Source organism: Pterocles gutturalis, unplaced genomic scaffold, assembly GCF_000699245.1.
Source record: "Pterocles gutturalis isolate BGI_N339 unplaced genomic scaffold, ASM69924v1 scaffold40670, whole genome shotgun sequence".
Taxonomy (NCBI): Eukaryota; Metazoa; Chordata; class Aves; order Pterocliformes; family Pteroclidae; genus Pterocles; species Pterocles gutturalis.
This window is the reverse complement of record NW_010147294.1, coordinates 2,918-28,512: the sequence shown is the minus strand read 5'-3', so window position 1 is coordinate 28,512 and position 25,595 is coordinate 2,918. Positions and strand designations below refer to the sequence as shown.

The following is a 25,595-nucleotide window of genomic DNA, read 5'->3' as shown; positions in this document are numbered from 1 at the left end:
CCCTTCTCGAAGACACCTCATTAGCACAGTGTAAGCAGCAGAGGGAACAATCCAGCGTTCTCTGGGGTGCTCCCTCTTCTCCTCCTGAAACGAAGCCAACAGCACAAATTATTAAATCAAAAAATCACTATAATCTCCCTCACATAAAAAAATGAGTAACAGATTCTTAATAAGGTTCATATTATACACATTTTCAAATTAACATATGCTAGAAAATATATTAAATTCCAGGGCAGCATTACTATTTAATGTTTTTTTCATGTACAGCACAGAAATTTATATTAGCTTATTTCAATAGTCTCCAAAATCCATAGCAGAATCTGTGCTAATATTTCTGGGTTTCACTGATCCATTCCAATTCACACTCATAAAAATACCTTCTTGCATTCCTCTCAATCATTTTGATTACTACAGAAAGAGACAACTGAAAAGCAGTAATGCTTCTCTTTAAGTGTGACTTAATTATACCAAATAAAATTACTTTTGTCTGGCAATTAAAAAAAAGTAAACTTACTTTGGAAAAAAAATATTCAAAGTCATACAGGGAGATACAAAGTGTTTAATAAAATTTACTGTATGGAATTCAGTATGTATCAACACTGTTCCAAGATCTTTATGTATATTTCCTTGAAATCACCCTGTTACAGAGGCTAATTCACTGCTAATTGAATCAGGGGTTTGATTCTTCCGTTAAAAGTTAATCAACTCCATTTCTGGGCCCTCCCCCCCCTCCAAGTAATATACTGTAAAAAACTTCCAAGTTTAAAAGAGGGCACTTTTTTTCATTGAGATTTAGCTAAAACAATCTCCATATCTAGGCTAGTAACACAGAAATATTAGCAAGTGAAAAAAATAGCCTCTTTTGGGAAGAAGTCATCTTCATTTCTAATAAGAAAGTATTTTGCTCTTTGAATAAGGGAAAAGAAAAGTGAGGGTTTAAAGGAGCTGTCATCTTCAATTCCTGTTATTAATTGCCTTTCTTTTCTACACATGACCTCTGTTTATTTTGAATGTAAATCTACCATCTCTAGACTGAAGGTTTAAACCAGTTCTAGTCAGGAATCACTGTAATTCCATTTGAAATTAGTCAGGATCATTCCATTTCCTTTTCCACAGCATTGTGAATACACCCATGCTAGGATAAGATCTAGTACGGCCTAGATATGTTAATTTATTGCTATCACAAGCTGTACTGATACACCCTATTTAATCAAAGTCTCCAGCCAAGATGTTCTAACACTTGGATCTGTCACCTGGAGGCCAGCAGCCATTATGATGATTGATGATGTTGTTTCTGAGGTTAAAACTCTATACTTCAAGAATGTAATTTAACTTATCTCAGATGAAGTACATGACTGGACAAACATTTTACTTAAAACTAGAATAAGTATCATGGAACACAGAAGAACAAGAAACTGCTGAGTATACCACTGGCAAAGTAATTTGCTTTTTTTGTCTACTTTTCCATGGGAAATTTTTTTCACATTTGTTAAATTTGTAAGGATCATTTGACAGCCTTACCACTCTGGCTATAAGGTAAAGAATCTCCCCAAGTGCTGGTAAAAGGCACTGTTTCAGTTTGCTATTTCTGAAGTTCTCTCTGATGAGTTCAGTTAAAAGTATAATTGCCTAAAAAAAAAAAAAAGTATGTCATAGAACAACACGTATAATCTTTTCCCAAGCAAAGTGTACTGTTAAAGGTAACGCTTTTACTCTTCACTTATGCTAAAGAGTCATTTGCAAAGGATTTAGCAAGCATGGAAGGACAAGAAAAACTAATAATTACAAAACAGATTATATATTCAACGTGTAGAAAAATGCAATAAGGAAGTAGCCCAGGTGACAAATTGTCAGCTATCCCTTCTTCCCTTTCGCTCAGGACAATAGAAGTGGATCCGCCAGGAAAAAAACAAGTCTACTTGCTGTTTCTATGTTTCTATCGCAAGACCTATCTCCTCACCATCAGGTTACAAAAAGGAAAACCAACAATAATAAACAATGCTGTCTTTTGTGTAGATATTAAATCAGGAGATGGGAATTTTAAGTTTTGTCTCCTGATCTCTAAGTTTACTGGTGACTCATTGCGTGAGAACTGGATGTATCATTTTAGGCATTTGTACGTTGAGAGTTTCTGTTTGCAAAGCACATAGAGATTTTATATCTGTCAGGAACATCCAAAGAATAGGTCCTTTTTTTTTTTTTTCCCTTTCCTTCTCTTCCTTTTTGTTTCCCTATATTTAAATATCATCATTATATGCAGGTTTCTACCATTCACACTTGCCTTTTCTGAATATCACATTTCTGGATTTTTATTCTTTTCATAACTCTGTGTGAAGTTACCCTAAGTCATATTCTTCTGCTTCCACGCAGTGGGCCTGTTATGCACTTGATTTAGAAGTCATGCTAATGACATTCTTGAAGACCAATGTTCATCAATAAAATATCCATGTAGGATATTTTAGATTGATTAATTCTACATAAAATGTCTCATATTTTAAAAACATTCTATAGACTCCGAGGATTTCCCACTAATTTTCTTTGAACTTGGTTCCCTTTATTGATTATTGCAAATTCTTTCATTCTGCACAGTGAAAATGCAAACCAGACCAAACAACATCTGGTTAGAACTTCCTTTCTTCTCTACAGAATTCTTTTTTTAAACATGTTTCAGACTAAAATCACATTTTTCTTCCAGATGACAGCTAAAAGGGCTGGTATTCAGAGGAAAAGCTAGGACTAAAACCAATACACAAGTGATCTTGCATGGTACCAAGCCTGGTTTGAGTGTCTTTCAGTGCTCTAATCAGAAGGCAGCAGGAAAGTAGGTTTTTCAGCTACCACCACTGTGCAATTTCTATCACAAAAACATGTTGTAGCCTAATTGTGTCAATTAAGCAAATATGTGCTTTAGAGGAAAAGGCTGAATTTTTTCTCCCGTTACTAGTCTATGATTTGATTAATTTGTAAGTGCAAGACCTTTTGTCAATCTAAGAAATGAGAGAAACATACTATTTTCAAACATCAACTCGGTCTAGCACCGATATAAGAGTAATATAAATTATGTTTAGAATTATGAATGAAATATTGAAAACACAGGCAAAAGTCTGCCAGGTAGCTTTTTACCTTCCAGAGAAGTAGATATTTATCCACTGAAGGAAAGGATCCTAGGGGAATATTTCTTCGTTATTCCAAAGTAACAGGTTTGTAGAAAAAACCCCACAGCATTTTCGCTATCATAAGAGGTAACTAAATTGAAGACTATTGTAAACAGACATACTGGCAGCACCACTGATGCCACTTTAATGGAAAAAATGTACTACCTCTCAAAGAAAATAAGAGTCAATTTAACGGACTATGAGAACAGTGTCAAATAAGTGTCTTTTAAAAGACTACAGGTTTTGCTTTGGTCAGGCAATTATCTAAGAAAATTGAAAAAAGTGATTTAAACCCACAATCACCAATTTAAGTTTTCAGCTCCCTACCTGAGGATCTCCGTGTTTTCTACTACCAGCTTGGTTCAGACTTCAAACATAAAACAAGTTCAACTAATTGGATTGATAAATTTAATTTAAGAAAAAAAAAATCTTCCTACAATGATGATAAAAGATCTTAGCATTTTCACCAACAACCCAGAACTGCCATGCTTGACAGATTCATTGTTGTTAATCTAATTATATTTACATTTTCTGTTTATTAACTTGGAAGAACTTTGCTCAAGCACACCAGGAGTTTCTGCCAGCAGAGGCCAATTTACCCGAGAAATGTTCATCATTTGTTTGTTTGTTTTCCTCTCATGTGCTACCGGCAAGTAAGTTATATGCAGTGGACTAGGTTGTTGAAAATAAACTGAAGAAATTTATTATAGAGCTTGAAAGCTTACTAAAAGTCACTCAAAAAACTTAAAATTAAATCTCCTCTCACTGTTACCCAAGAATTAAATGACAACCCAATTATGCCAAGAAGATAATTCTAAGGTTTAAAATAATAATTTCACAAAACAGTAAACATCCGTGGGCATGCACATGTGTTAAGTATTCATGCACACACTCTGCTACAGCCTGTCTCCTGCCTACAGATTTTTTTTTAATTAGGGTGGGTTTTGTTTGGGTTGGGTTTTTCTCCACATAAAAGGCATCAGGGCAAAAGAAGGGAAGTGCCCTTGGAGGAAACAAACAAAGATACCCTAAAATTGTGATCATTTGTAAGCAAACTTTAAAAATTATTTTACAATTAAAACAACATTAAAACTAAATAGGTTGGGAATAAATGGCCAAATGAAACCATTTTTATTTGAATCTCTTTACAATACGGGCAGAACTGGATAGACCTAGAAACAGGAGTTATCCAAGAGACAAGTTAGGAACATGACTTAAAAGGGGCATTCTGTAAGAATTTGAAGGACAACAAACTGCAGACCTAGACCAAAGTAGATATAATCAGACTAGCTAGAGTCTACAGGTCATAAAACTGCACCTGTAATGATGCAGATGCTTTGCAACTGTAGAAAACAACCACTAAATTGTACTTCAAAAAATCAGAAATATAAAGGCTCAAAAGTACACATAAAACATCCATATCTTCAATTTGAGAACGTGATTTGAAGAAAAACATACAATAGATCAATTTCCCTATTATATTCTAAGATCAGTCTCATTTTTTCTAATCAATGCAGTATTCTTCTAAAAAATACTTAACAGGAAATAGACCAACTGTAAGTGAATTCACAGGTATAAATACTAATTTCTTATGATTTTTGTTTAATATGACCTACATATTAGACTACATCAGCAGAATAAACACAGTTGCACAGTTACATCTCCCTCTAGTCTGTGAAATAACATTTACTTGCATTTTATTTTTGCATTTTAGTGACCTCTTGTGGTTACATTAGAAACAAATTGTTGTTCACCAATTACCCAGACAAGATTTAAAAAAAAAAAAAAAAAAAAAAGGAAAACCATTAGTTCGTCAAAAAAGAACAAATCAAAGGCTTTTGGCATACAGTACATGAAAGTTTACTTTAGCCTGTACAATGAGGATGAGGCTTCATTTCTTTCCTGAAATTCTTCTGCTTCTTCCGGATTTTATGTTACTAATATTTCACTAATCCTTTAAACAAATACGACAAAAAGATAATGGTGCAGATTCAACCTCAAAGACAGAGGAATTATCCTTAAATAAAGTAATAACTGGGTAAAAGACAGTAGGGGGTAGAAAAGAGGAGACATATTTTAACATGCAAGAGCCAGCAGGGGTGTCCTGCATGAGCGCTATTAAGTCCTGTGTTACTTCAAAACTACAAAAGAAATCACAAATTACTGGATAAGTACACAACAAGGTAGAAAAGAACTGCAAAGGGGATGTAATTGAGTGATAAAAATTGGAAAGAAAACTTGATGTATGTAGCATGGTACACATAGGGAGCAAAAATAAATCCAGATTTACATCTTGATAAGTTCTGAACGGACTGTTCACACTTAGGAACAAAATTCTGGGGCTACGGGAGATCGTTCTACAGAGCCATCACCTCTGTCTAACAGGCGTCAAAAAAAGCAAACAATATTAGAATGGAAGAGGATACAAAATACAGAAACAACTATGAATAGGTAGATCACTCATATATCTTAAGTCTGTAAGACCTGGAACACAGAGTCATTTCAGATTATGTTCTGACTAGCTACATCTTGATTTTGACATTTCCTAAATCACAGCAGACACCAAGAAACTTCAGCTGGAGCATCGGCTGGCTCATATAAGAGGGTAAATTACAGCATGATATTTTAATACAGTATATGATGCTGGTTTAAAGGTTTGGGTTTTGTTAGTTTCTTTTAAAGCGTCACACAACATACAATACCTTGATTTTCTGAAAAGGAGAGAAAAAAGCTAGGGTTTTATCACTGGTGGGTAGTTCTGCCACAGGGTAGTAAAGATCAGAACTACAACTACATAGAATCAACTCAAAAGTTCATACATTTAATTAATTGAATTAATTATATTCACATTTACACATGAGAAAAAACAAAGCAGGGCTCAAAGAAAAAAATAAAGCTGTGAAAGTTTGACATTAACAAAATTCCCCTCCTCCCCCCCCACAAAAAGAAGTAATAGAAAGTTACCTCAGAAACAGGCACATTTTCTCCAAGTTCAGATGTGTGTAATGCCAGTAAACCAATCACCCGAGCAACTTTGGCACGTCTGCATATCAAATAAATTTTTTGTAGGTGCAGAAGAACTATTTCAAAAATATCACAAAAACAATTATGTCTTGTTTATATTTTACACAAATAGCTAAGGGCATATTTGAAGTGCTGTTTACACCTCAGATTTACTTCTTATTTCTATTTTTTTTGTATAATCAAATTATTTCAGTATTTAAGCTCAATTTAGCAATAATTTAATATATAAAGACACTTCCTTTAGCGCTGAAGAACGAAGATTCTTTAGCTTGTTAGAGTCATCTTAATCAGTCATGTTCATGTTCAGTTTTCTTATAACACAAAAAAAAACCTATAGATCAGAGGGCAGATTTAGATGAGATATTAGGAAGAAATTTTTCACTGTGAGGGTGGTGAGGCACCGGAACAGGTTGCCCAGAGGAGTTGTGGATGCCCCATCCCTGGAGGTGTTCAAGGCCAGGCTGGATGAGGCTTTGAGCAACCTGGGCTAGTGGAGGGTGTCCCTGCCCATGGTAGGGGGTGGGACTGGATGAACTTTAAGGTCCCTTCCAACCCAAACCATTCTGTGATTCGATGACTTTAAACTTTTAAGCATAGCTGACAAAACAGAACTTAAATCTATATCAGCAAATCAGCTTTAAATGTTTCATTAAAGAAAAAATTGGAATAAAATCAACATTTATGAAACAAACAGCAGAGGGCACTATCGCACTGAAATATTTCTGACAGGCATTTAAAAAAAAAAAGCTGCCATTATAGTTATTTTGTAACTACTACGGTATGGGTTGGTTTATTCAATGATTTTAAGTAACACTATTTGATACATTAAATTACATAACCTCTAGATAACATTTTAGAGATTTTCTATAATCTTTGGTGCTGGGAAATAACAATATATTAATTCAGTGCTGAAAAAATTCAATGTTATATACACCGTCATTCTGCCAGTGAGGTACCACAGAAGTCTGACATGCTAACACATTCCTCAAATACTGTGTTAAAGTGTATCTCTAATAAAATTCAGCGATAATTCCATACTTGAACCAATTAATTTAAAATAATTGTACTTACACATCCCAGTTGCCAGCTTCACGCAGCTGCTGTATCAATATAGGAAACTATAGTTTAAAGAAAACAAACATTAGTGATTTTCAGTGAGCTATCCCAATGATAAACAAAAAACCCAAAACATCAGTAATTTCATAAAAATGCATTTGGATAACACTTGCAAAAAATATTATCATAGATAAATACTGTAGATATTGTCCAAACATTTATTTAAAAAAAAGGCTGCAAGTAAAAATAATTTTTTTCTATATTCTTGCCTTAAACTAAACTGCTAAGCATATATTAGTGTGTTAAAAAAAAACCACAACTTTTTTTCATTATGAATACCACTATGCAGAAGAAAAAAACCTGATGCTTTCATCTACGAACACATTTCATTATTTTGTGCTTAATTTGAAATATTTTTTTTGTCAATACACCAATGTTTTCTCGAAACATAAATAAAAGCATCTGATTTTTTGCTACAAGAGCAAGTATGTAAACCATGTTGATTTCTTCAAAGCTTTATTATATTTACCAGCTGAGAGTTTATTAGCCTGCTTGCAACTTCCTTGTGGACAGCCACAGTACACAGATAATACAGTAAGTTCAGTTTAGAACGTGCTGCTCCTATATTCTTCTCGGTGGAATCAAGCAGTGAACACACTTGCTGCAAGAAGTCATTCCAGTCCATGTCCTTCATAGATGATAACTTCTCAGCTAAACAGACGAAAACAAGTAGTTAAAGATAACAGATCTTCGGTGTTGCTTTAACACTCTATAAATTAACATCAACATGAATAAATAAGTTCCAAAGTTCGAATCTAATTATAATTTCAGTACTTAATATGTTAAACAAACATGTTATAATTCATGTCTGAAGATTACAGAAAACAAGAAAGAATTAAGAAGACAAAAAAAAGCATAAAAAGGTAGCAATAAAAGCCTCAAAACATTTTTGAAAGTGCAACCCTGGGAAGTTTTTGGACTTCACTTAAGCAAATATTTATTCACATTATATTTAGGAAAGGTAGTAGTTGTTGTCTGTAATCATTACTAATTCTTAATAAGAAAGTGCAGTTTAATTAGATAAATTTGAGGCAAAAACTAATGAAAGTCAGCAAAATCTCCTCAGAATCAATAAACTGAAAATGTGTATAGTTATTCATATAGGTAGGTATGCATCTAGTTAATCCTCAGTAGTATCAGAACACAGATGACTTCAGGAGGAACACAAAGAAGTCAATTCACTAGGACGATCAACAAAAATCCTGTGGTTCAATTCACTGACCACAGTACATGAATAGAGATTTTTCAAAGACTTCCTTATCAGTCTCAACGGCTAACTTCCCTCCGGCGGCCCACACATTCCCTCAGTTTTGGTTAGCTACTCATTAACAACTTCTGTCGTGGAGCACACCAGGCTGGCAGATATTTACAAGCATGTCTTCTGTCTTTTACTCCGATTTTACATTTCAGTAACAATACCTACTAATGCAGGCAGGGATCATTTACATTAGTAAAGGTGAAAAGAGGTTTGGATTTCAGGTATTTATTGTAATTTTTCCATACTGTCTTTAATCTTTATTAACAACATCAAATTCAATACCTTCAGAAACAACTCAGAAAGTTATCCAGAAAAAAGATACAATCCTGAAAGTGTTACAACCACAAAAAACACTGCCCCATACTAAATAAACACAGACAACAATAGTCAAACATATCAGAACATCAGTCTGATAATTGCCATACAAAATAAAATGGCACCCCCCCAGGCACTACGAATTGGATCATTTTTGCCTAGGAAGTTAGCCAAATTACAAATACTTTCTGGTACCACAATCTGGATTGGGAGACTGGAGGACATTGTGTTCCTTTCCAACTATAAAATTTCTTCAACAAATTAACTCTCCAAAATACATACTTCATAGAAAGAAAAAAAGGAACTTTTATGTCTAGAAAGGGGTGAACTCTAGAAGGACTACGTATCTGTCTGACATCCCTTTTGAAGCACAGTAAAGTGTAATAATACTTCCTTAAACAGACTGCAGGAAATCTTCCAAAGGAGGAAACATTACACTCATGACAATGACAAGCCTGTTGTTTTCAGAAATAACAGGAGCTTTTCTAACCCTTAAAAACAACAACAAAAACCCAAATCCCGAACAACTCCACAGTATCTTTTGGGACATGATTCCCATAACATTTCATGATCAAAGGTGGGAGGCAAGGCTGTCTAGTATTCCAGCTGATAAACACTGCAGATTTTAAGATCCTGTTTTCATTTGCTTCTCTACCTTTGTCAAATTTTAGTCTATTTGGATGAATATTTCAGTTAAAATATCTCAGCTGTTTACAAAAATAATGCAGAGAAAAAAATAGGCTGTTCTTCCCACACTAAGAAAGTGTTGACTGCCTTATTTTAAAAGCTTTTAGGCATGGGCTCGTAACTGAAGAAGGCAGAAGAGAAAGAAAGGACATATAACTGTTAGTACTTGAAAATTGATCTAGCTAAAAAAATTACACGTGCAATTTCAGTTTCAGAAAAGTCATGAGTTCTCCAACTGTGACAGCTCATCACCTACAAGGGGAGAGTATAGGTCTTGTGACAGTGAGTTACACCATCATATGCAGAACTTCATCAGAACCATACCTGAATATGTTGGTATATGTAAAGTTTTCAAGTCAAATCTAATTGGCATTTGCTTCATTATCTGGAAAAATAAACAAATACATTGCAACTAGTTTTAATGCATTTCTGTAAATCTCTAAGCAGCTGAGCATGAAAACACAGAGATGCAAAAATTGTACAGGATGCATACAAACCACTGCTCATCACTGAGGCATTTTTCATTGTCTTCTAGTATACATTTCTTACAAGCAGATATTTGAGATTTAACTCCATGTTTTTAATGTAAATGGAAATATTAACAACTTAATTATTTTTAATAGAATACTAAATAATGTATTTTTTTCAGTTTACATTTTTATCTTGCTTGTATGAGGAAAAATACTTGTATTTGAGTTTCAAAACTATAGAAAGGAACTATGCAGCTAAGAGCTCATGAAATGTTTCAGCAATTCATTGCTATACAGTAAATACATATATATACACACAAACTAGATCATTCTAGAATATAAAAAGTCATATTGTCACCAACTAATCATATGTAAGGTATGGGGATTTTTTTCCCCACAACACATAATTTTCTGGTAAATCATGAAATTGGACGACTGCTCTGGGACTGAGCATTCCAGTGTGATTTTCAGTAACTAAAGCATACAAAAAAGATAGCTGTATACTGGAATTCAGTCTTTGACAGATGAAGCCTAGATGTAACTAGAGAGTTATTTTCTAAAACAGGTCTTCAGTTCCACAGATCTGCAGAACATAGGGAAATTTTACAACGTAAACTGACATTTCAGCTTTTAAAATTCTGCCAACATCTAGTAAATCCCTTTCCAGGAGATTAAACTGCAAGCTCTTCAGCTTTACCAGGTGTCAGTATCATCCTTTAGTCTCCTTTACATCGCCAAGTATGCAATGACTCTGAATACACGTCCCTGCAATTCAGTGGGCTATTCATTAATTAATTTTGAGTATGGCATTGCATGGTAAGGAGATTAGCCTCCATGTGCACATCAGTAAGTACACTTATCCCTAATCTCATCTCCTGTACTTGTAATAAGAAAAGAAGCAGTGGAGAGCTAAGGCTTTGTGTCAGAGTCCTGAGACAGAACTGAGAATTTACAGAGGTGGCATTCAAATGCATCATTATGTTTGAAATTCTCCACTGGCAATGATGTCCCCCACCCCAAACACATTAAAACAGTATTGTTGGGTAGTTACTTTACCTAGCTGTGTAAGACTTTTAATTTTTGAGAGTGTTAGGAAATCCATTAAAACAAACAAAAATTGTTATACTAAAACCATACAGCAACTAAAGGCTGTAAGGACTTCCTGATGAGCTAGACATTCACTTTCAATGAAAAGTGTTGCATTCCCCACATCTGCCACTTGTTGAGCAAAATTCCTAAAATTACTTAATTCTTTTGCACAGAAATAAAAGGAAGACTAAAGGGGCTCTTGCATATCATTCTTTCTACCGATACTACACCTGCACCCACACATGCACATTACATTGTTATTGCAGTGCAGAGCTCTCAGTATTTTTTGGGCTTCCCTTTGCTGTCAGGCAAGCATCAGTCTCTGCTTGAGAGACTCAACACAAACTGTTATCGCATTACAGTCCATAGGATAGAAATGGGATGGACATTTGTTGTAACTTCAGGTCTTATTTTCTCCAGAAAAGTTATTTATTAGAAACATTATTAGGTCTCAAGTTTAGTTATTCTGTAAAGGTATAACTCCTAATCTAGAAGCCTTCATAGATGGCATTGTTTTGAGCATACCAAAATACACTCAGTTCTGTGTCTGTTTAAGTAATAGATATCAAACCAAGTTATCAAAAAACAAATCTACAAAACCACTGAACACAGCATTTAGTAGTTTCTATTCCTTGTAAGACATTAATTAATATTAGTATTCAATCCCAAAATAACTCAGTTCTCCAAATTAGCAACACAATAGGATTATAAAAGACTGAAAAAAAATTGCATGAGAGCTTGCCAGATGACTGGGTGGAACCGCTTTAAAATAAGAATTATAACATACAGGAAAGGAGTTTCACCCTGATTAAAGATTTATCTGCAAAAATAGCCTCACACACAAGTTCCTGAATCTTATCTTTTATTTTGCTATACCTTTGGATTGTCAATGATTGGTGTTACGATAAGATCAGATTCAGTGTAAATGAGCTCTTTCAATGTTGACTCCATATCCTGCTGACCTGAGCACGTACTTTTAGCCTACAACAAGAACAAAGTTGTTTTAAAAACTGTTTTGCACAAAAAAAACCCAAAGTTTATGTTTATTCCAAAAATATTTCATTTCAGCTTTATACCACACAGGTTGGCCATATACATATTCTAGATTACTTTTTATTTATGGATAGGGCCATGGATTTATGCCAATCCATTTATGGATTAGCAGATAGGGCCAACTACAAATCATGATAAAGAAACATGTTGAAAGAAAAAAGTACCCAGTCCGAAAAAGTTGCAACCTAAGTTCAAAAAAGTAGACTGAAAAGAAAGAAGATAGCATTACCCTTTTTATACATTGGAAAAAAAAAGGAGACTAAGCATCTTGCTTAACTCTTACATCTGAAGTTCTGCAAATCCTTTTTTTAAATAACTTGCACACTGTAGGAACTGCTTTCTTGTTATAATGATGGAAGGATGGAGAAGAAAGTTGACTTTGCCACAGGCTCCAGGCTAAAATTCTAACTATAAAGATATCGCTATCCTTTAATATTATTTTTCTACTCACCTTTTTTAAGCACAAATCTCTTTGTGGAGAATTCTGGATTGGGGCAGTAGTAGCATCACTTACTTCTACTGCAGTGCTAGTTCTAGGAGTGGGACGAGAACTTAAACAGTAAAGAAAAAAAGAAAAAAAAACACAAAGAGTAAAGATTAAGTTTCACTGCAAACTACTTTTTTTTGTTGTTCTTTTGAAACTTTCATGCCATATTTCAAAGTTGAGAAGCACAAATGGTGCTAGCGTGCTCCACCAACTGAACATGAACTTCCTGTCTTTAAGTATGTCCTGACAAGGTGAGGATTTGTTTGTCAGAAATAGGAAGGACTGGGTGGTTTCTTTTCTTTTGTGCGTGTGTATGGTTTTTTTGTTAAATTAATGTAATTTCATTATTTTCTCACCCACGGTCAGTTCTCCAAACTGTATGCTAAAACATGTTTATCTTAATTCCTAAAAAACAAACAACATACGGAAAGAATTAACTTGACAAAAAATTGCAATTTATTTCATGTTATTCTCTTCTGACAGCCAACCCTCAACTAGGTAATAGGAATCAAAAACTGCCTGATTTAATAGTATGAATGTGAACTGGGATTACTTTTCAGTTTTTCTTTTAAAAAAAAATCAGGTTTGCTAATTAGAAAATGAAGAAAGGAGAGACCAGAACACAGCAAATTTGCCATTTTCATAAAGCTCATAGTGACCTTACTTTTTCTAGTATACATTAATTTAAATCAAAGTGTTTAAAATCCACTTTAGAATTATTAAAATTGGCAGGCCAGGAATTTAATCAACACTTCAAATTAATGTGTTTTCTTGATTAACAGAAATTAATATACATATTTACTTGCAAATCAATTTTATTCATTAGAAAAAGCAACTAAATTTAAAAACCTAACAAAATTAAAGATACTCATGAACATCAATGAACAAATAAATTACTAACATAGCTGTTCTTATTCTTATCCTTATTTAGTTAAAAAGGCATCTTTTATCTATTTTCAACAGAAACAAATTTAAAAGGCACAATGAAGGGGTGCCAAAATATTCTCTACTAGCTAGATAAAATTACATAAAATGTCTTAATTCCTACGACAAAAAAAAAATATATCAGGATCTGCTTGGAAGTTTAAGCAGTCTTATTTCCTAAACCAAAAAAAACCCCATGATTTCTAGCTAGGAGGCTGAACAACTTATTCTAGGTTTCCACTGCTTCAAAACATGCAGATTTTTTAATCTTTTTCCAAACCTAATTTGCTTTCTTATGTGTTTGAGCAAAAGAAAATCTTTCCTAGTTTTCCAGTTCTCAGCTGGAAACAGATCAAAAACAAGACAAGTGATCACTGATTTGAGCTAGTTGAAATTAGCAAGATCTATTCCCTTTGCACATGTAGAAGCAGTTACTGCTGTCAAAAGCTAATTAACCACTTCAGCAGCTATGTAAATTCTGGTGCCAAGTGCCAGGTCAGCAGCTTCCTTCCACGTTAATGTTCTAAATCTTCATCAGGTAGCACATGTTGCTTTGAGAAATTAAATCATACAAACAAATTGAATTCCAGAAAATAATAAATTAAAAAAACACACCTTCTGTATTATGTTTCAAATTTTGTGTTACAGTAAATGTACTTCTTGTAAATAAAATATGTTGTTCTTAAAAACACTTTTTTTTCTACTCCCGTTCCTGACATAATTTGGATTACATGCTGTTATACCAAGAGTTTGTAACACTATTGCAGCCTTTATTCACAGCAGATTCCTAAAGCAAACAGCAAATGCTATTTGAAATTACTAACAGCATGGTTTTAGCTGTGATGGTAGAAACTGTAAATGAGATAACACTTTATTAAACCAACTGAAATAACTATCATGCACAATAGCCTACTTCACGTTATGTAAGAAGCTTGAAAGCATATTGAATTTTAAACTGGACTATTTCTGCTTGATGAGGACAAGAACAAAATCTATTTTACTAGATAATTTTCTTGGCTTGAAAGCTAGTACAAAGTTTCAGAATCAGGCCTCAACTAAAACAAATCACCGTTAAACTAATCTCTATTTTTAATTTAATACCTATGTAGTAATTAGCAGATTGTTACTAATAGCTTGAGATGTTACCAATAGCTTTGTGATACCAAAGCTGCAGGCAGAATTTATTAGTAGATCATAAGCTGAATGCTTATTCTTGTGTATTTAAAGTAAGCGTATTCAAAGCATATTCTCATATATATGAAGTAAGAAGGAAAGAAAATCCTAAATAAATGATTTTGTTTAGACAGAGAGTTAAGAAATCAAAATTCTGCTTCCGAAGCCCAGTGTAATAAAGCCACAAAAGCATTGTTTAATTGCACTCACTGCTTTAGCAGCTCTTCAAAGGTCTCTTAACATTAATGAAACTGGTGACAGAAAATTCAAAAGTAGACACACTAACAAAATGTTACCAACAGAACAAGAAAATGTCTGAAGAGAGGGTGGCAGGGGAGGGGGAGAGAACCAAAACCTTAAAGGGTTTTAAGGGTTTTCTAATCGTTCTTCAGGTTTTCATACCTGAGAAGAAATATTGATTCATTTGATTCACCATCAACTGCACTTTTTGGGCGGAATTCAGTCTGAGTTTCTACTGAAAAAAGAACATGAACTTTCATTCAGAAGTTAAAAAAAAATAAAACATAGTGAATAAGATTGGTAAGACAGACAAAATTCACAGGACACAAAATAATTCAAAATAACTTAATGAATAATATTACCTATTTTGAAAGAATTGCTTGGTAGCTTATTACTTGCTCTTGAGGGTGACAGGTTATCTAGATTTTTATGAGTATCCACTGGCTCTTTGGCACTCCAAGACACAGACGACTCTGTGTCTTCACTACTGTTTAATAAAAAAAATATTAATTACACAAATTAAAAATAAAGGATCTTATCCATTATTTGTTGCAATTATTAGCACACGATTTATCTACCATTCTCTAGATCAGCATACTATTGTAATAATGTGCTACACATACTGTTTATATTAGTAACGGCAATGATGAAAAATAAGTTTACGGCAAATGACTTGGAGAATATTAAGATTCTCTAGCTCCTTCAGTAGAACTTGCATGAAAGAAACTAAAAAAGCTGAATTATTGACTGATAATACCAGAGCTATAAGGAAATATTAAAAGCTTTAGAAATCATTCAGTCTTCACAGGAAAAAGTCACAACAAACATACTTCTAATACTGGGGTCTGTAGCCTACATTTAGATCAATAAAAACCACCATTTTTTTGCTTAATGATTTACATGTCAGACTTAATTGCAAGTTTACTGGTTTTGGTTGTTTGGGTTTTTTTAATATACCTCTCTATTATTCACATGGAACTGGGTCATACAGCCTTCTTGAAGGGTCTCCAGAATATTAAGTATTCATTAAACCCACACTATGAAGAAAATAAATACATGGGCCTCATAGTTGGAAAAGTACTGAGCTACTTCTGCATGTCAAGCCCATGTTCTGCACTGTCATATTTGTCAGTTAGTGCATACCTCAGCAGGTATTTCAGAGGCATCAGAAAACCCTCAAGAGTAAAGTCAAACAGCCCAATATTTCATAGGAGATTAAGATTCTTCTGATTATCTGAGAATTCCTCAAAGATGAGCACTGTGGTGGAAGCTGACATAAATCTTGCTAACTGTGAATAAATTCTTACTTGGTGGTATAAACTTTCTTGATTTCTTATCTGCCTTGGTGGTGAAAGCAGCAATAAAATTAAAAGACAAAGAGCTGTATCTCAAACCAGAACAAATGTTAATAACCAAAAATACTGCAGCACTGGTATCAGAAATCGGTATTAAACATGAGAGAATTGTAAAATAGACAGAACACAAAAAAACTTCAGCATTCTAAAAGAAAATTATTTTCACATTAGTTCCCTAGATTGGGACTTAAAGTATCTTTCAAATATTTAGAACAAAAGAACAGAAAAATCAACACTAAACATCCTAATTCAAAATTAAAAACATAAACCAGCAAGGTAACAGAAGTTTTGAAGAAGCAGAACTTTTTAATACATAGAACCTATTATTCACAAAAGGTTTGGGTTTTTCTGCATGTATAGCAGTGTAAAGTATTACAAATTAGATTAATGCTTTATGTCATAAGCAAAGAATATGGGTCAGTTGCAATTGCAAGGATATAAGGCTGAACCACCAATCTAAGATGCTGTACTGATAGGCTTTGTGATGCTCTAAGCCTAATGCATAAAAACAAACAAAGAAATCTCAGCAGAGATAAAATTGACCCATATTTATAAGATTCTACAAAAGCTTTCAAAAAAAAGTCAAATTACCATGCATCATTGTTAACAAATAAATAAAAATTAGAGCAGTTAGTTCAGAAGTAAATTTTAACACATTCTATAGCCAGGAGGAAGGAATCTGTTGAAAGCAAGCAGACAGTGTAACACACTAACAGGATACATTCCTAAGCATCCAAAACTGTTCACTGAATGGTGTACAACTCCTTTCATCAACTACTTAACAACATGAAAATCCTAAGCAAAATCAAAAGCAAGAAAATTTACAGAAAACCAAAATAAAAATACATAAATATTTGTTCGCTTAGATTTACTATACAAGAAGTCTTCCTTGAACATTCAGTACCTTGAGCTCTTGCTCTGGCTGTCTGCAAAATCACCACCACAATGGCTAAGGGCTCCTTTCCAGAATGGATGCTGCAGTATGTCTGTCCAGTTCAGCCTTTTGAAAAGCAACAAAAACTGAAAAAGCAGTGGCAAAGTACAGCTCCACAGAGAGATATCAGACCAGGTTTTGAATCCAGTGACACTACAAAGCAATTGAACCTTTTGTTCACTTTTATTTGGTCAACAAACAAGTTTTCTTACAGGACAAACTTTTTGCCTCAAATCAGAATAGATAATTCATGCAACACAGAGGTATGAGACTGAGGATGAAGGCAACTGCATAGCTAATCCCAGCAGTTAAATTAGCTGAGCTACCCTATAAATTATAATCTTATATTATTTAAAAATACAACTATATCTGCTATAAATCAATGCCTTGTAAACTAGATTGCTCTGGAAAAGTAAAGTCATCCAATTTTAAAACTTCCTATCATTTCTGTTACAAAGTTATCTATTTAGCACCATCTACAAAAATACAAAGATATACTTCATCAAAACATTAATTCTGTATATCTTCATATAAGGCACAATTTGTTCTTTTATGAGGGATTAAATGGTTTTTGCATTCTTTGTGCTCTACAAATTGCTATACATACAGTATCATAGCAATTATTTTTTCCAGAGTTGAAAAAAGACCATGTAAACAACTGCCATGGATTAGTCAGTTTACCTTTTCTGGGGATCCTTTTGAAGCAAGACATCAAGTAAACTAATGAACTCAGCAGAAGGTTTGTGAAAAGCAGAACCTGTAAATAGAAGCACTTAAGAAGATAAGTATTAAGCAGCAAAAACAACCATCATACAATGCAGATCAAATCATTATCTACAGATCATGCTAAAAAAAGTTTTATGTAATAGTAATTTCATCAGAAAAAAATGCATGTGTGAAGAATCCTAAATATACACTCTTAGCATTTCAAAGGATTCTCAAAAAAAAAAAAAAATCAAACCAAACCACCAATCATCCAAACTAATTAAATTTGTTTATATGTTCAAAAAGCACTCCCCAATTATCATATACCTATTACCAAGAAATAAAGTGGACTTGAGCAAAACAAAACTTTAACTTAGTCTTACTCTAATTTGACCCATTAAACAATAAGAGTGTTACCCTCTGGTGGCAATGGATCTTCATATAAAATCTTTTCAATTAATTCAGAAAAGCTGTCTGAGAAGAATGGTGGTCTTCCTACAAACAAACAGAAGTGTATTTCACAGATTAGGCAAACTTCAGAATGGCTGTCAGGTGCAATGATACATGATGAGCTCATTTTCCTAAGGAAACACTCAAAGAAATAAACATCCTGAGCCTGAATGCTATTTATCAAGTTCTCTTGTCAATTTAAATACAAAACCTTGGATTCAATTCTTCCACCATGAGCAGCAAAAGAGACCAAGGATAGAACAGGCACCAAAAATGGCTTGACAGAGGTCACCATGACAGCCCTGTATGAATCAGCAATGAGACAACAATGAGAAGGTCTGGGCAGAAATCTCAATATCTACATAACTGTGTTGATGCAACATATCAGTGTATTGAGACTTAAGAAGGTTGCACTGCAATTCTCTCTTGTGATGAAATTTTCCTTCAAGCCGCAGCCAATGCCAACAGGTACTGTATTTGCAGGAAACCCAATGACTCTAGTTTTATACTGGTGAAACAGTTTTCTCTTTCAAAGGTCAAACTAATCCACTCAGAGTTCAACACTAAGAAGATCAAAAACACTTCACTGTCACAATTTGAGGACTGTTATAATTTTAAATCATACTATTTCAGGAATACAGGTTGGTTAGTATCATAATATTTAGATCACAGACAAATGGACAACTTAACAGTGTTACTTCACTTGATTATTTGATAAAGTCCCTTTTTTTTTTTGTAAGTACAGTTAGTATATTCTTCAACAAATCTTTAAACCTGTCTTAAGTTTTTCTAGGTGTTAACTTTCTGGTGAAGTTAATAAGAATTTACTCTGAGACAACAACTTATGCTTCCGTTATCACAGCTATTAAATAGATACACAAACTTACAACCTGAGAACATTTCATAAAGTAAACATCCCAAGGACCACAGATCACTAGCTTTGGAGAAGTCTTCTCCCTTTATTGCTTCTGGAGCTGTGTATAACGGAGAGCCTACAAAAATACAATAAGCGCAATGCACTTTTATTATTCATTCAGCATGTACCCTGTTCAGCACTTCAAACTTTGTCTCCACACTTCAGTGAGTTCGGGATTATCTTTGCTTATTATAAGAAAACTGAGATACCAAATATAAGTAGTTTCAAAGTTTCCTCTCCTATGCTTTTACTAAATTACACAGGATTATATACACTATTTTGTTGTTTATTTCACTTCTATTAACCAAGCTGGCTTGTGCTACAGATTTCTAACGCAGTGATTATTGCAGAGTATGTGAGATATACCTTGACAGATTCCAAAGCCAAGCAAATTGAGCAGAATGGTAAACCAACATAATTCTCAGGTGAGTAACAGAAATAATTATGATACATCAGGTGTTTTTTTTCTTTTTTAAAAAGCTATCCTAACACTAGGATATTTCCTATTTCATTAAATTAGAAACCTCTTACAAAAACAAGCTAGCTAGCCAGCTGGACCACTGATCTAAACTAGTTATAGCTATTTTCACTCTAACACATTGTGAAAACATCACATATTAAATTATAGCAGCTTATTCACAAACCCCTTCTGTCTTGATATAGAAAAAGAAATGCACAGTTCCTATTTCTACATCGGTCCCATCTAAACACTAACTTTGTTCTCAAAAATCTCTAAAAAATTACACAAACTCAGGAAAAAAATATCAATTCCACAGTCCTTTAAAACCTTTTTTTGGATTCTTCTGTGCTTGGGTTTTATTTTTTTAAGTGACAAAAGGTCATGAACCATACACATCAAAACAGCTGTTCTGAAAGGCAACAGGAAAGAGATTAGATTTGTATTCCTTCCTGAAAAAAGATCTCATCTTGGTCTTAGTATTTCCAGTATGGACTTTCAACAGGAGACAGCAAACTACTAAGACAGTTCTCTCAGTTATTCTTTCTGCTACTTCCCTTAAACTTTTTTTTTTTTAACACACTGTCCTATATTAACTAAATACCAGAAATACACTTTCATCAGTTAGGAAAGACAGTTCCAGTTTGAACTCTGAACTTCAAAAGTTTTAGTGATCTTCTCATTTTTCTAATCCTACTACTTATATTTAGCTGATGATATGTGGAATGCAGTAAGGACCAAAGGTATTTCACAGGGTTTTTCTTCCCACCATAGTTTTCCTCAAATAGCACTTAATAGTTAAGCCTCCACAGCAAATCCAAACCAATAATTAGTATTTTAATTAATTCACTACCTTGAAACATTTCAGATCTCATTCATATACTCAGTTTGGGTGGGGTTTTTTTAATTGGCTTTTTTTTTAATTCCTAAAGTTTTGTTTTTTTTTTCTAGAAAGAAAAAAAATCAAGAACATTCTATAAAATAACGAAAACATGATCAGAATAAACAGACAGTCTGTAGAGTAACCTGTACTGTAGGGATTTAATGTCAAGCTGCAAAAAGAAAATTAAAATAAGCCACCTCCAGTTATGTTACGTTGCAAGTCTGTTATACAAGTATACTACAGTCTCTAATCACCTACATATGAGCTTCAATCCAAAAATAACCTGACACCTATTTACAAAAAGCAAGAAAGGTCATGAATGGTTAATATGTTATACCTTTTATGACAGATAGAAGTATATTTTTTCCAGCTCTTAGTTAAACTGGCTTTGTGAAACTGTGAATTATTATACTCATAAATACAAACTTTTTTTCCTACTCATTTGCAGATGTTGTTCCCTCTGTAAGTTATGATCTCTCTGAACAACCTTCCTTAAGAGCAAAAGTTTGGTTTTGAGATTACTTTAAAAATTCCCCATACGCAGGCTATGTAAAACCTACTTACAGAAAATGTACGGAACATGGTTTCCATTGCAAAGACACAGGCGAACACATTAATTTTGACAAATGATAACACAACAGAATTAATTACTCAGTTTCTCTAGAAATTCAGTCAGCCCAAATAGAACAATGAACAACTATTTTATTTCAAGTTCTTCTCTCCAAATTATTTCAAACTAAGGCATTTCCCAATTTTTATTCTGTCCCTTTGGTATAAATTAATTTTATCTAGTAAAAATATTATACCTCGAAATCTGTTTTTCAGGTATCTTTGTGGAGTTCTTTCACTGTCAACTCTTTCACCTTCTTCAGATCCAACTGAAGCAAAAAATTCTTCCAAGTTTTCGCCATCCATTTTGGCCAAGCAAAAATTACTGAATTTCAAAGTGCCAGGCCCTTCCAGCAGAATCTAGAAGAATAAACATAATCCAACACACAAATATCAGATACTAAAACTGATGACTGCTCAAATTTCCAACACAAAGTATAAAATAATTTATTAAAAAAATTACAATCTCAAAGCCTTTAAGTACATAGAGTATGTAATTCAGTATAACTGAAAACTTCGAAAAGTTCTTCTTTTAAGTCAACACCAATACTGCCTTGTTTCTTATAACCAAAAAATCACAGAATCTCACAATAGACCCCTTAAGAGTGCACTTTTGTTTCCCCAATTAAATCTAAATGAACAACAATGTTACTACAGAAAAGAAAGTAAAAGTAGAGCAAAACTGTATAGGAAAATAAAAGCGTAGTAAAAAGAAACATCAGTTCATTTGAGGAAAAAAAAAGTGAATCTTTCTAATTTTATTTAGCAGAAAAATCCAAAGAGTTTGTCCAACGATCATGAGAGTTTTCTCTATGCGATCACTGCTTATTTTCCTAATTAAAAGCTTCATAATCCCAAAAAATGTTGTTTGGAGAAATAGCCCATTCAGTCAGATGAAGGAAAAAAAAAAGGGGGAGGGAGGGGGAAGCAGTCTTACTTTAGCACTCTGTACTTTATGTTCAAAGAAGTACTTTACAGCAACATCTTCTTTGGAAGACTAGAGAGGCATCTCCATTATCCTTCATCATATATTTTTTTGCTGGTTTTGGACCCAAAAATGACAGAACTGAGTAAAGCTGTGCAAGATTTTACAGAAAATCCAGAGAAGGGCAACTTGATCACTTACAGATCAAGATCAAAAAACAATTACTGTTATGCAAGAACTTCTGGTTATAGTCATATTCTGGTTACTACATAAATTAAAACCACACATGGACTTAGACAAAACTATACAAAAATTCCACACACATACACAAATCAAAAGCTACATAAAGATTTGCATTTTTATGCAAGAGTAAGATGATAATTGAAATGGCACTTGCAAACAATACAGAAGGTTATTAACAAGGAAAGTACAGTTGAGTTTACTGTCTCATCAGCATTTTCTATGACTTCAAAATATTCTCCAGCATGATAGCATAGGTATAACAACAAAGTTATATATCCGAGGAGAAAGAACTAAAATCCTTCATTAATTCAAACCAGTACACCAAATCAAAAAGAATCTATTGCATCGCATCAAATATACAACAGGGAAATAAATCAATTAGATCACAAAATACTCAGGCTATAGACTTGTCTCTCACTGTCTTCACATATATTGTAAAGCTCAGCTGGTCTCCAACCTGAGGTAAGCCTCTTCCAAACAGTAAAACAGAAATATTAAATTAAACGCTGATGGTGTACAGAGTAACACGCAGTGCCCCCTGTAGATAATACTCCTTCTTACCTTGCCAGGTGTCAGTTCACAAAAGATAATTCCAAGCTGATGAATATGGTATAAACCAGTAACCAAATCAACACCAAATTCTCTCACTACATCTTCAGGTAGATGTTCATCTTGAGCAATAACAGATTCTAGAGAACCACCTGAAATACGTTTATCCATAGTCAGCCGGTGCATATAAAGAAGATGCCATACAAATAATTCCCAAGGACATTATATAAGTTTCTTCAAAAGATGTCAACAAAAATCATAATCAGTAGAGAAAAATATTTATTGAAATTATCCAAGAGTTACAAAATCCCAAATGTACAGAAAAAAATTACAAATTTCCAACACTGCGAAAAAAGCCATGATTTTGACTACAATTAAATTCAGTGAACGACTTGAAAATTACTTTAATATTTATTTATTTTACAAAGGAAACAGAAAGGAAAAAAGAAACCCAGAAACGGGTTTCACGTCACAATGTAATAGTACCAAATGAGTGTCGTCAAATTCCTTAAGCAGATCCCTGCTACATGAGTTAAAAGAACAAGCTTCTGTGAACAAGTGCTGAAGCTATTGACATGCAATTTTCCACTGAATTCAAAGACAACAGAAATAGTAAAACTGGGTTATATTCTGGGGTCCTGAGGTCAACAGCATCCAACAGATAAATTATTTTGTTTGTTCTTCACACATAATATTTCTGTACAGTCCTTTTCTTAACATCTTTTTTCTTAAAAACGATTGTCATATCAATTAATATTTAACATACGTATACAGTGAAGCAGAAGAGAAATATTATTTCAATTGATTTCTAAAAATGCTTCCAAAAGCAAAAGCATTTTCCCATATAAATAGGTTTCTCAAGTTAATAATCAGAAAATTATTAAGCTTTTTCAAAGATCTAAGTATTTGTTGTGGAGAAACTGTTTTAAGAAATCTCTTACAAACACTCACGCTATAAATGTTTTTCTTTTGAGCTTATCTTACCTGTGCATAGCTCCACTACAAGCCAGAGATGGTTGCTTGTTTCATACCACTCATGAAACGTCACTATATTCTTGTGTCTGATTTCATGAGTCAGACGAACCTACAACAAAATTTTTAACATACTTAGCTAGGAAGAAAAAACAAAAACAAAAACAAAAAAAAACCAAAAAGCAATATATATGGACTTATGGCAGGGGGGAAGAGACAATACCGCTTTACCCTAGATCAACTACTTGTTGATCGCACCTTCCACATGTGGTGGAAGGGACCCACGCTGGAGCAGTAGTGAAGAACTGCAGCCCATGGGAAGGACTCACGTTGGAGAAGTTAGTGGAAGACTGTCTCCCATGGGAGGGACCCAATGCTGGAACAGGGGATTTTTTTTGAGCGTGAGGAGGAAGGAGCTGCAGAGACAATGCGTAATGAACTGACCGCAACCCCCATTCCCTGTCCCCCTGCACTGCTCAGGGGGAGGAGGTAGAGAAAATCAAGAGTGAAGTTAAGCCTGGGAAGGAGGGGTGTTTTAGGGGGAAAGGTGTTTTAAGATTTGGTTTTATTTCTTATTTCCCCACTCTGATTTGATTGGCCATAAATTAAATTCATTTCCCCAAGCTGAGTCTGTTTTGCCCGTGACGGTAATTGGTGAGCAATATCTCCCTCCAATATCTCAATCCATGAGACTTTGGTTATATTTTCTCTCCCTTGTCCGGCTGAGGAGGAGAGACAGAGCAGCTTGATGGGCACCTGGCATCTAGCCAAGGTCAAACTCACAGAAACAAAATTTATATACAGAAAAATATTTTAAATGTCTAACCGTATCAGTTACAGTTTCTTTTCCATAAAGTATTCTATGTCTAAAACTTTGCCAAGGTTTTACGAACCAGAGTTGATTTACCCTAAATGCTATTCCTCCATTAAAAATAACTTTTTGTTGGTAAGTAAAAAATTGATTATTTACTGGAAGGTATTTGCTCAACTGATAACAAAATGAAGCAAACCACTACATGCAAGTAACTGTTTTCACAGGTTCTCTGACATATCATGGAAACAGTAAGCCTGTAAACGTGGGTTTATGTGTATGATTATACAACAGTGAAATCAGATGAAGAAATAAATATAATAAAATAAAACTCTACTTAAAGGGTAAGAAAAGGTGCATATTTTCCCAGATTTAGCAGGGAAAAAACATTACTTACCCAGTTCGTTATTTCAGCTCTTTTGCATTTATCAGTGCAAAGAACAGCAACAAAATTAATTGTCCCCTTTCTTCTTCCTTTATAAACCACTGTCTTATCTCCTCTTCCAATCTCCTCATACAGAATGAAGTTCTCCATATTTAAAGATGCTTCACAGGCAATTAATTGAAAACACGGTATTAGTCACATAAACAAATAAACCTTTAAAGAAAGTGGGAAAAGGGGGAAGCATTCAAATTTAACAGTCATTGATGTATTGGATTTACCCTCCCAATTCTTAAAAATAGGGATTATACACTTCCAGCAAGATCAAATATAATTACTTTACAGAAGGCCCCCTCTCAGGAAACGTGGTCAAAATTTTGAACAGAAGATAGTATTTTCCACTTCCAAAGCTC

The 25,595-nt window shown here is 33.8% G+C and overlaps 1 protein-coding gene across 1 annotated transcript; it reads right to left on the bottom strand.

Annotated features, from left to right (window-relative positions):
* Positions 1–25,335, bottom strand: ULK4 (unc-51 like kinase 4; the record flags this gene model as incomplete). Its single annotated transcript, XM_010085998.1, has 18 exons — positions 25,198–25,335; positions 24,002–24,101; positions 23,030–23,169; positions 21,498–21,660; positions 19,326–19,427; positions 18,403–18,480; positions 17,962–18,037; positions 17,251–17,346; positions 15,354–15,478; positions 15,154–15,223; positions 12,619–12,718; positions 11,991–12,095; positions 9,880–9,940; positions 7,765–7,946; positions 7,251–7,297; positions 6,120–6,198; positions 1,522–1,629; positions 1–84 (listed from the first exon to the last, which is right to left on the bottom strand). Coding segments are annotated over exons 1-18 (1,854 nt in total), but the record flags the coding sequence as incomplete, so codon positions are not given.
* Between the last annotated feature and the right edge of the window lie 260 nt (positions 25,336–25,595).